Raw genomic sequence first — 12924 nt, forward strand, 5'->3', positions numbered from 1 at the left:
CTTTGCCAGAGGTAGTGAGAGTAAGTGACAGAAAATTGTCTTCTCTGACAATACTGACAAAGCTAACGATTATTACGCTTTGTCTCTGGTAAGCCCTATTTGGGGCTTCCGTGGTAGCTCAGACAGTAAAGAATCTGCCTGCAGTGCAGGAGACCCAGATTCAATCCCTGGGTCAGAAAGATCCCCTGGAGAGGGGAATGGCAACCCACTCCAGTATTCTTGCCTGGAGCATTCCATGGATAGAGGAGCCTGGCAGGCTACAGTCCATGGGGTCACACAGAGTCAAACACAACTGAGTGACTAACACACTTAAGCCCTATTCTAACGTCCCTGGTTTATAAACACTTGAGACAAGAGGTTAAGTGCTGGCTCATGGATGCCACAGCGAGGACACAGCAGTGCAGACTTAAACCAAGCAGTCGGAATCCTGAACCTGACCTGAGTCACTGCCTGCTGCTGCTGCTCCTCAAAAACTCATCTGTGCCCCCCATTTCGCTCCCTTAGTTTTATAGCAAAAACCCCCTACATTTTTCAATATTCAGTCTTTCTTCATTTCAGAGTAAGAAGTTAAAACATTGTGTGTCTTGTTCTATCAGGGTAAACAGCAGTTAGACTGAACTCTGCTCTAAGCTTAGCTAAAAAAAGAAAGCTGAAAACAGTGAGTTAGGTTAAGAAGGATGCTAAGGTGACCAGCTCAGCGTTTCTAAATCTTTGAGGAGCACTTTCCTAAAAATAACTCTTCTTCCTAATTTCCCAATTTGGTGAGTCTCTTGGCCCCCACACTTGGAACTCAGGTCGCATTGGCAGACCTGAAAACCTAAATGCCCACAAGTGCCATTAAGCTACATAAAGGGGTGGAGCAGGCTGGTGGGGGCAGGAGGGAGGGAAGCCTGTCTCTGTCTCCATGAGAACAGTAGCTCTCAGCTCTAAGCAGCTCAGTGGAGATGCAGTTTCATGGGTTTTGTGGCTTGCAGGAAGAAGCAAGAAACCCAAGTTTTTCTGTGAAAATTTGGGAGTTTGTTCTTCAGTGTGTTTTCAACTATCTTAATTTTTTTTTTTAATTTTTACTTTATTTTACTTTACAATACTGTATTGGTTTTGCCATACATTGACATGAATCCACCACGGATGTATACAAGCTCCCAATCCTGAATTACTATCTTAATTTTTAAAGCTATGTTAAAACCATCTAGAACCCCCCAGGTCCTCTGATTCACGGAGCACTCACTCCTGGCGCACAGCCAGTCCACAGTCATGTCCTGCTAAGTGGGCCCCAGTGTGCCTTTTTCATCCATTCCTGTCGGTGCCATCTACTTCATGCCTCCTTTTACTCGGTCTTGTCTACTTGCCTGTAAGTGGCTGCTCTGCCTTCCTTTTCTCCTCCCTGAACAGCCATCACAGATCCCCAGACCTCTGATTAGAAGCTCTTTGTGATTCCTGTCCATTTTTCCATCACCCACCAAACGAAGTCAGTGCCACTTGGTCTTCCATTCTAGGACATTGTTCCACTTAATGTGTTTGTTTGACCTTTTTTAATTTTTTGAGATTTAACTGTAAGTGCAAGGTATACAGTGTGTTGATATGATACCCAAATATTACAAAATGATTACCACTATATCATTAGCTAGAATTTCCATCACCTCATATAATTACCATTTCTTTCTTGCAGTGAGAACATTTACTGTTTACTCGCATCAATTTTCAAGTATATAATAAATACAGTATTAATCCCCCAAACTTATTCATCTTACAACTGAAAGTTTGTATCCTTTGACTGGTATCTCACTTCCCTCACCCTCCAGACTTTGACAACCTCCAGTCTACTCGGTTTCATCAGTTTGGCATTTTTAGATTCCACATACAAGTAACATCATGCAGTATTTGCTTTACTCTGTCTGACTTACCTCCCCTAACATAATGCCCTCAAGGTCCATCCGTGCTATCGTAGACAGCAGGGTCTCTCTCACGGCTGAATCATATCCTGGTGTTTATGTATGCCACCTTTTTGTTATTCATTCAGCTCTTGATGGATGGTTAGATTGCTTCCATATTTTGTCTCTTGTGAATAATGCTGTGATGGACACAGGTGTGCAGGTACCGCTTCAAGATTCTGATTTCCTTCCCTTGGGAGATATGCCCAGAGGTGATATTGCTGGATCATATGCTACTTCTGTTTTTTAGTTTTTTGAGGACCCTGCATACTGTTTTCCATAGTGGCTGCACCAATTTATATTCCCACCAACAGTGCCCAAGGGTTCCCTTTTCTATACATCATTACCATTTGTTAACTCTGTTTAGGGTTAGCCTTTCTAACAGTTGTTAAGTGATATCTCATTGTGCTTTTGATTGCTGTGGATTGGTGCATTTCCCGGATGGTTAGTGATGCTGAGCCTGTTTTCATGTACCTGTTGGCCATTTGTACATCTTCTTTGGAATATCTGACTCTTTTAAAAACTAGATATCTAAGCTCCAGCAGAATATAGTATTTCTTCCTCACATGTCCTTTGCTTTTCTACTCTCCACATCTTTGTATATTCTGCAGCTTTCACCTCGAATAAACACACAAACTTTGGTTTTCCCCTGCCCCCTACACACACACATACCATGACTGCCGCATGGCAGGTTCCCGGTAAAGTACTGTATGGTACATGACTAGTTAAAATAAGACATGGCAGTCCCTGTTTTAAATTCTCTGAGGACACCCCAAATAAAGGCTTCTCTGATCTCTCCAGATATGACAGCTACCTCTGATGAAGAGCAGGAAGCTTTGTTTACCTCTGTCCCACCCAACTGTAGTCAAGGCATTGAGGCTTATTTGGGCTTTTACGTTCGTTCCACACACACAGTATGAGCTCCTTGAAGGCTAGTAATGTAGCTTTTTCTTCTATTTCACTTTGTACACTGATTGCCAGTAATTACTTGTTGAGTGAGTGGCTGAATCTCCTGATATAAGACATAGACAAAGAAAAATGGAATGTTAATCATACTTAGTTGTCAGCAAGTAGAAGAACTTGCTTATAGTGGAGCTAGAAAGAAAAAAGAGAGTGTAGGAGTTGTTGAGGCCGTCCTTGATGACAGGGCATAGAAACAGAATGAATTGGATTTCCAAAAGGTTTTCAAATGATAGACTGAGTCCAAAAAATCTACTTTCTTATAGGAAATAGTATAGCATCTCCAAGTATTAAAGGACTTTTATTCTGCATTTGGCTCAAGAATTTACAAGCATCAAATATCCTCTTTCTTTTTTTTTTTAATAGCACAAACAAGACACACACACAAGGCTTCTACCTGCTAAGACCTTGAATGCAGTTACCGAAGTTAGCAAGCAGAGCGTATTGTAGGCTCCTCATTGGCCTTTGTCCCCACATCTAGGCAGTCCTCATTCCTTTTGAATCTGCTTCCCATAGCTCGTCTCCACCTCCTGCTCTCCAGTCCCCCTGCCACCTGTCATCTCTTGTTCGAGGGACTGTGGCACTAACCCCTCTTGTCCTTCTGCTCTCACTCCTTTCTGAAGCCCTCTGCAGGCTTCCAGAGGGCTCACCCTAAAACGTGAAGCTGCTCATGACAGCTTCCTACTGTTATCCTCTAGCATCACCAGAATAGACACTGGCGGTCTCTGCATGTCAAGTCAGGAACGTTGCAGTCTGGCTTCAGGTCTCTGCCTCGCTGCTGTCCGTCCTCAGCTTCGGGAACTCCGTCCATTGTCACGGCAGTAGGACCCACTGCTCTTGACAGGTGGCCAATGAGGAGATCATGGAGAAGGTACATTTGAGTGGATGAGGACACCAGGAGCTCCTGAGGCAGCACCAGGGAATCGCAAGTGAGCCAGAGGGGAGGACCTATGGGTAGTGTGGTGTCACGAGTGTAGTGCAGAAAGCCCCCAGCGGGGAATTTTCTTTTGTGGTGAAAGAAAAGGTGATGGAAAAGGACAGAGTAGAGAAGGCAGAGATCTGGGTTAGAGAAAAGGAGCTTCAAGGCTATTCTACTTAAGCTTTTAGAATACTAATGGGACAGAAAATGTCTATCCCCTAGTCTCTCTCTTTTTTAACCAAGAAAGTAAATTGATTGAACAACATGACTGCAACATGACTGAACAACATATGAGGAATGTACTGATTCATAAGGTGTTCTAAACTTATTCCTAGTTTTTAACCTTATTTTCTAAAAAAAAAAAAAAAAAAGGTTTAAACTACAAAGATTTAGCTGGGGGTAAGAATGTTGAGCTTTCCTCTTCCAATGGGCACAGCAAATACATTTCCATATATGTTCCTCTCTATGACTCTGTAGAAGAAAGCCAGTGAAAAGAGACAGAGGATGAATCAAAGAAGTGTATGAGCAACAAAATACAAGGAAGAATAGCAGATTTTTAAAATTATTAGTTTTAAGAATCTAAAACTTACATGGATTCTGAAATGGTGCCAGTGAAGAAAGGAATGTAGAACAGAAGACAGTTCAGGAAGAATGGCATAGCACTTAAACCTGCAATGGATATTTTGTTCATTTTAAAATAACATCTTCCTTCTTGTATTGGCTTTCATGAGAAACTGTCACGTCACATGACTCAGTTATTTGGTAAGGAGGGTGTGAACGTGTATTAGAATTGGGTCAAATTTCTCCTCAGTATAAGGTATTGAGTTAGGTTAACAAGACAGATACTTTTTTTAAATTACACGTGACAGGAGTAGTAAGAAAAAAAATTAGACACTCAATTGGTATTTTAAAACAATGCTTAGAATTCCTGAGAAAACTTTCTACTTCCAAAGAAATAAAGATGGAATTACTGTAATAATACCATATATAATTGAAGTCTACATAAATGAGATTTCCTCCTTGGACCCTGCATTGCTAGAGGCTCTTTGCAGACCTTTTCCTTGCTTCTCATCTGGACTCAGAGCATCATCCCCACAGAGCCTTGTTTTAAATGGACAGTGTAAAAGATGGGCCACGTCCATCCCCAAAGAGGAGAGTGTGGACTTGGCCTCACCTTAGACATGAGGTAATTTGGGTTTAACTATAACTGTGATATGTTATTTTTAAACCAATGAGTCTTGCTGTAGAACTTAGCTATCCAGAACTTTGCATACAAGGGTGTGTAAAACTGAACTATAGCCCTGAGCCTAGCCAAGGAGATATCTGATTAAGATTACTGATCTCTGAGGAGGAGCAGAGATGATACACCTACAAAGTTATAAGAAAGAAGGACAAAAAGAGATTAGTTTCAGAAATGGGGTTTTGAATTAGTAGAGGACAAAGGAAATTTAAATGGTCAGCTTTCCCACAATAGGCCAGAAGAAATCTCCAGATATAACATGTCATGAGTAGCCATCTTGTGTCTCCATAAACTCTGATCAAAGGCTGAATAATCTTTCAAACCCAAAGGTGTGATGAGTTTTTGCTTCTGTAGTTGGTTAATATTATAGAAATGAATCCATGTTAAATAACTTGAACTAGACATGCTAGTCTAATTTCACAACTAAAGTGAAATTCACATTTGGACGAACTTGTTAGGATGTTGAACTTAAGTGGTCAGATAGAGAAGTAGGGAAAATTGAACATATGCAGCCGGGAGTGTTGATGACAAAGCTTTTCACCAAAAAACAACCCAGTCTATTTGACCTGGGATCGATACCTGAGGGGAGACTGATATCAACAAAATTGAGGTGGAAACCCAACCCAAGTGTTTCGAACAGCACCCCATGTACCTTTTGTCTAGGACACAAGCTGTGCGTTAAATATGGGATAAATTGAGTCACTCACTATAAATACAATCCTTGCTTATGGTCCCGGGAGAATGAGTTGGCGTCTTTTTCCAGGATATCTCCTACAATCCTATAAACGCATTTATCTCCAGCTTGAATCCTTCCTTTCTGCCTCCCTCATCTCAGGAGAGATGCCTCACTCATCAGACACTCAGGCCTGAGACATAGCCCATCGCCACTGTCTCAAGTGTGCTCCCACTCATGTGCCCTCTGCCTTCCTTCACTGCATGGCTGCTCCTCCGGTGAGAACTTCTGAGTTGCCTCTGATTCTCCCTCTCTGCCCCTCTCTCAAGACAGTCAACCACTGAGCTTTGTCATTGTTCAGTCACTGTCGTGTCCAACTCTTTGCAACCACATAACTGCAGGATGCCAGGCTTCCCTGTCCTTCACTGTCTCCCAGAGTTTACTCAGACTCATGTCCACTGAGTTGGTGCTGCCATCCAACCATCTCATCCTGTCACCCCCTTCTCCTCCTGCCCTCAGTCTTTCCCAGCATCAGGGTCTTTTCCACTGAGCTTTGCTGACTCATCTCAGAATACCCTTTTGTTCTGAGCCTTGGCCCTGGAGCAGGCTCCCGTTACCCCCTGTCCTCACCTCAGCAGTAGGAGCCTGTAGATGTGTTCTCTTGTTTCTTTACTCTCCCGTCAATTTTACTCACCAGAGCAAGATCTCAGAGGAGGAGCCAAATCGTGTTTCTCCCTGCCCTTAAAGACTTCCACTGATTCCCAGAGCTGGTAGTTCCTCCCTTTCAGCATGACATCCCGGGCCTCCCACTTTTCGTTTGTGGCTGGGTTCTGAGACTTCATTTCAACCAGTTTCATGCAGGCTGTACATAAAACACCAGTGCCCCAGGCCCAGCCCTGACCGACTGCATCAGACCTCTGAGGATGGATCCCAGGTGACTGCAGAGTGTGGCGCAGAATGACGACACTGCCTGCCACCCTGCTGCCCACAGAGGGGGCTCCTGGATTCCACCCCACTGATGTGGCTTTGCCCCCGAGCTCCCAGCCCATCCTGACTGGAGGCCTGGGTCAGCTTTGGACTCGCCTTCGTGCCCCTCTTGAAACTACTCTAACCTTAGTTTGAGGTTCCAGTCCCTTCAAGGACTGAGCCCTGCCTGGAGTCCATTCTTCCACCTGTGCCACTTCTTAAAACTAGAAAGCCTTCTTCTGATCTGTCAAGATGCCATTCTTCATAATGGGTCCAGTTCAAAATGCCACATTCCCCCACTTAGAATCAGTCACCTCCCGCACTGTGCCATAGTGCTTAGCACAGTACACAGGGCAAGGGGGCAGTGGAAGACATTGTTGAGATGCAATTACATGTTCCTGTAGGCACATTCTAGCTAGACGCACAGCTTCAAAGCTACTAGAACTAGCCAAGCACTTCCCTGGTGGCTCAACGGTAAAGAATCCGCCTGCCAGTGCAGGAAATGTGGGTTTGATCCCTGTGTTGGGAAGATCCCCTGGAGGCGGGCATGGCAGCCCCACTCCAGTATTCTTGCCTGGAGAACCCCATGGACAGAGGAGTCTGGCAGGCTACAGTCCACAGGGTCACAAAAGAGTTGGGCATGACTGAGCAACTAAATAACAACAAATTACGTGTTCCTGCAGACACGTTCTAGCTGGACGTAGCAGCTTCAAGGTCACTAGAACTAGCTGTACACTTAATCCAGATCAAGGAAAAACTGGAGACCTTCAGTCCTCAGTTACAGAAAAGCAGATACATAAGCCATTCAACCTGTCTTTTTTTTTTTTTTAATCACTGGGCATAAAGGATTTGTTAGCTTATCATTATTGTTTTTTAAAAAAAACTATAGGTTTATCGTGTACTTAGTGGCTCAGTCGTGTCCAACTCTGTGACCCCATGGACTGTAGCCTGCCAGGCTTCTCTGTTCATGGAATGCCCCTATGCAAGAATGCTGGAGTGGGTTACCATGCCTTCTCCAGGGGATCTTCCCGACCCAGGAATCGAACTGAGGTCTCCTGCATTGCAGGCGGATTCTTTACCAGCTGAGCTGGTAAAGCCATCATACTTCCATAATAAGTGTAGTTCTGAAATAACATTTGACCCTGAGAAGCACAGAATGTGTTAGCACTCTTCATTGAACAGCCGTGTGGAGGGGGATAGGGCACATGCCGAATGCTGGCGTACCCACCCCCACAGACAACTCGATGGAGAGGCAGCTGGTTTTGATTCTGGTCTTTTAGTTTTTAAAGCTTTGTAGCATCCAGAAAAGTTATTTCAGTCTCAGAAGAGATTAATTTACAGTGTTCAAGGAGTTCTCTTGAAAGTGACAATGCATTTGTGTGTATAGTAACACAGAGGCAGAATGGGTATAATGTACTATCGTAAGTGTTTGCGAAAAGTGGAATTACTTGTCAAAATCACCGCTGAGTATTCTAAATTGATCTTTTCTCAAGGTTAATTTAGCTAAGACTAGGGCATCTTAGAATCTTCTAAAGTATTAAAAGGTGATATAAATTTTTTATTCATTGCTATCTAGCAAGTATTATAGATGTATTTCAATTACCGTATTAACATTTGAGTGCTTAGCAGGTGCCCAGGCAATCTTTCAGTTACATTTTATCTACTGATTTGCCTAATACATATAATAATAATCCTGCATTTATGCAGTTCAGGCCCCCTGTCTTTAGTGTGAGGACCCCTAAAATAAGAATCACAAGACCCAGATCGTGGTCCTTCCTTATTGCTGTTTCTGAAGCCTTGGTCAAATCTCCTTCACATCTCTGAGATCTATGAAATGAAAGGAGGGATCTGCTTGTCTCTGAGGTCCTGTCTCCATAATTTTATGAACATTTTACACATGTGTAATTTAAAGGATTAAATTTATTAAAATAAATTTAAAGGATTCAATCCTCATTGAAGGATTTTGATCCTTTGTATTCTGAAATATCCATCTATAAAATACATACTACCTATTTTTATAGATCAGTGAATAATTTAAAATAAAATGATAATTTAACCACTGACCAGGTCACACAATAGAACATCGCTAGCTTCCAGAATGGGCCCGCGTGCCCCACCCTTGTTCACAAACCCTTCCTTCTAGAGGTAGCCACTAGTCTCGCTGTTGTAATCATTTCTTTGCTTTTTAAAACCAGTTTTACTGTCTATGAATTCCTAAAGTATATGTTCATGTTTTAACGTGTATGTTTCATGAACTCTAAATGATGGTGTCATATTGTTTGTATCCTTGTGTGATTTGTTTCTTAATATACCGTTTGTGACAGTCTTCCATGTGGCTGCTAGTAGCTACAGTTTGTTCATTTTCAAATCCATTGTAGGAACATACTTTCTATTCTGTTGTTGGTGGACTTTGGATTGATTCCGTTTGGGATCTGTTATGGAACTAGTTAGTGTTGGATCGTTCTGTGTGGGGGTGTCCTCAGCTGTATTCAGTAGTTTCAAACTGTTCCCCAAAGTCTTTATACTTTCCCAGCCATGTCAGAGCACCTTGTCACATCTTTGCTAACATGTAAGCTTTTGCAAGTTTGTACATTTCTGTCATTTTATGTTTTAATCATTGATCACTGAATCATTGATACATTTTAATCATTGAATTTCTGTTTTGACCTCAGCATGTCTGATCCCAGTGAAACAATCTCCTGCTAACAAGAAAATCATCGTCATCTTAGAGAACTTGGAAAAATCTTCATTGTCTGAGTTACTGGGGGACTTTTTGGGACCTCTGGAAAATCACAGCACTGAAAGCCCCTGTACCTTCCAAAAAGGTAAAGATAGATAGTAGAGAGACCACCCCAAGAAGCCAGCTGCTCTAAGAGCTTTCTAATCTCTCTGTCCCCTGGAGCACGTTACGCTTCATTCATGGCCATCTTTCCTTCACTTGTTTGGACTTGTTCCCTGCTATGGTGTCCTGACATTGGACTGCTGCTTTGGTTTGTTTTAGGAAACGGAATGTCTGAATGCTACTACTTTCATGAGAACTGCTTTCTGATGGGAACAATCGCCAAGGCCTGTCTGCAGGGCTCCGACTTGCTGGTGCAGCAGCATTTCCGCTGGGTGCAGCTGCGCTGGGACAGCGAGCCCATGCAGGGGCTGCTGCAGAGGTTCCTCAGGAGGAAGGTTGTGAATAAGGTAACAGACCACACGCAGCCCATTGCTGGGAGAGGGTCCTTGACCTTCCCCTGGCATTGCTGTCAGGCAGCCTGGGCTTGAGCTCTGCCACTTACTGTGTGGCTTCTGATAAGCAGAAATTGGGGATAGGCAAGGGCCAAGTGGGGCTTCCCTGGTGGCTAAGACAGTAAAGAATCAGGAGATATGGGTTTGCAAGAGACTCGGGTTCAATCCCTGGGTCAAGAAGATACCCTGGAGTAGGGCTTGGCAACCCACTCCAGTATTCTTGCCTGGGAAAATCCTTTAGACAGAGGAATCTGGCAGGCTGCAGTCCATGGGGTCATAAAGAGTTGGACACAACTGAGCGACTAACACTTTAAGGATTAAATAGGATAATGCATGTAAAACTCATAGCAGTACCTATACTATATGAAGTATTTTTTTAAAAACAAACTGTTTCTAATAGCCAGAACATGGAAGCAACCTAGATGTCCATCAGCAGACGAATGGATAAGAAAGCTGTGGTACATATACACAATGGAGTATTACTCAGCCATTAAAAAGAATACATTTGAATCAGTTCTAATGAGGTGGATGAAACTGGAGCCTATTATACAGAGTGAAGTAAGCCAGAAAGAAAAACACCAATACAGCACACTAACACATATATATGGAATTTTTTTTAAAGTGGTTATTTATTTATTTTTTAATTTTTATTTTTACTTTATTTTACTTTACAATACTGTATTGGTTTTGCCATACATTGACATGAATCCGCCACGGGTGTACATGAGTTCCCAATCCTGAATTTAGAAAGATGGTGACAATAACCCTGTATGTGAGACAGTAAAAGAGACACAGATGTATAGAACAGTCTTTTGGACTCTGTGGGAGAGGGAGAGGGTGGGATGATTTTGGGAGAATGGCATTGAAACATGTGTAATATCATGTAAGAAACGAATTGCCAGTCTAGGTTCGATGCAGGATACAGGATACTTGGGGCTGGTGCACTGGGATGACCCAGAGGGAGGAGGGTGGGGGTTCAGGATGGGGAACATGTGTACACCCGTGGCAGATTCGTGTTGATGTATGGCAAAACCAATACAATATTGTAAAGTGAAAAAAAAATTAATAAAATTTTAAAAAACCAACAAGCAAACAAATAGACGTTCCTGATGGTTCAGGGTTCAGACTCTGCGCTTCCAGTGCAAGGGATGCAGGTTTGATCCTCGTTGGGAAACTAATATCTCACATGCCATGTGGTGGGGGCCCCCCCCCTCCAAAAAAAGCAGATAGGTTTTACTGTTTTAATTAACCATTCTCAAGGGGTCTCCCTGAGTTTAAATGCTGAGACTAGATTAGAAAATTAATCATTCTTCTTAAGGAAAAGCTACTGTTTCTTTGGAGCCTTCATTAGCCATCTACTCAAGCTAGTTTTAATATTTATTACATTGTGTTATAGTAACTATTAAAAAGTCATATAAAAAAATTAGAAATCTCTGTTGACACATTTTTAAGAAGAATAATCACTTTTAGTGATTTTTCATAGTAAATATTCTGCATTCTATCAAAATAACAAAATTAATTTAGTGCTTACCAAATTGAGCACATTATTCTCTAAAGTCATATTCTTAAATTAAGCCAGTAGCTAAGTGTCTGGGTGGATTTGAAATAAAAGAGCTCTATTTAGCAAGATTTTATTGTTTAATCCTGCACAGTGGGCCACACTTGGAGGACAGGATCTTTATTGTATCAGCAGAGGAGTTTAAGCAGTAGGTAATACGACACCCCACTGTTAGCTGCTTCACACACAAAAAGAGGCTTTTTTCCCTTACATAACCAGATGCCTTGCAGTAGGTGTTGCTGATGTCCATTCACACCTTCGTGATGTCAGGTCCCAGGTCTGGGTGAATCTCTTGGCCTCTCTTCAAGACTGCCTGGCTTCTGCAGGGCTTCAGGCACCACACCCTCGCACAGACTTGTTCACAGGTAGGGAGCAGGATGCCGCGCTGTGCGGAGAGGGAACTTAGGCTTCTTTTGCCTCCTCCTTATCAGGGGGGACAGCATCTTTTTCTGAAACTCCCAGAATCAGAAGACTTCCCCTTAATGGTTCATTAACCAGAACTGGTTCCATGCTCACCCTTCTGCCATAGACCTTGACTAGAGCTATCCTCCCAACACCAGAGTGCTCCACCGAGTTCCTGAACAAAATCTCTGGGTCTGTTGTGTTAGAGCATGTGAATGTACATGCATTCATAGAGGAGGGCTGGGGGAGGGTGGTGGAGGGAGAAGGGTGCGGCGGGAATGCCTTTGGGACTTCAGTGAACAGTCCCTACCAGTGGTGATTTCAATTAGTACCTGAAGTTCCTAATTGAATCAGAAATCAATCGTCTGCCCCAAGCTCTGCTAAAGTCAGTTGCCTGATCATAAATATATGCTTTTATGATCTATTATATGACCTCAGCCAGTAGGAAGAAAGGTGTGATAAAGACAGTCATGGATTTTGTACCTTTTCACATCATTGATGCCTCCATTAACTTTATTAATAATTAAATCTTAATGCTAAAAAGCTCACCTAGAGAACTGCAAAAGATACCAGTATTTTTCTTAAAGACTTTATTATTTTTAGAGCAGTTTTCGGTTTACAATAAAATCGAAAGTCCTCAAATAAGCATAGCTTCCCGCATTCTCACCAGAAGGCTGCATTGTTTCATCAAGGAGGAACCTGCACTGACACAGCAGAGTGCCTGGTTTATCTAAGAGAAGAGCGTGGAGTGCGTCACAAATTTCTGTGTCTTTCTTGCGCAAGGGCCATGCTGATCTTCCTTGAAGTCTTTCCTAACCTTCTCCCTCTTCTGGCTGTCTGGTAAACATAGTTTGAAAAGGATTGATTTTACTTATTTTGAAAGGAAAGGTCTAATCTTCAAGCTCTACACTTTCCTCCATTGTGCCTGCGGATGGGCAAGTGGGGTGTGCTGTAAGGAACAGAAAGTGGGGAGGAAGGGTAATGTGTTTAATTTTCCAGGAATCACTTCAAGTAGGTTAATAAAATGGATTCCTGGGGTAG

At 42.6% G+C, this 12924-nt stretch overlaps 1 protein-coding gene across 1 annotated transcript in view; it reads left to right on the plus strand.

Annotated features, from left to right (window-relative positions):
- Positions 1 to 12924, plus strand: part of CTTNBP2 (cortactin binding protein 2) — a 172556-nt gene that overhangs the window by 144374 nt on the left and 15258 nt on the right. The window contains exons 15-16 of the mRNA XM_052638882.1: positions 9362 to 9514; positions 9691 to 9878. Of these exons, the coding sequence (XP_052494842.1) occupies positions 9362 to 9514; positions 9691 to 9878 (341 nt within the window). The remainder of the gene's footprint in view (positions 1 to 9361; positions 9515 to 9690; positions 9879 to 12924) is intronic.

This window comes from Budorcas taxicolor, chromosome 4, assembly GCF_023091745.1.
Source record: "Budorcas taxicolor isolate Tak-1 chromosome 4, Takin1.1, whole genome shotgun sequence".
NCBI classification, from domain to species: domain Eukaryota; kingdom Metazoa; phylum Chordata; class Mammalia; order Artiodactyla; family Bovidae; genus Budorcas; species Budorcas taxicolor.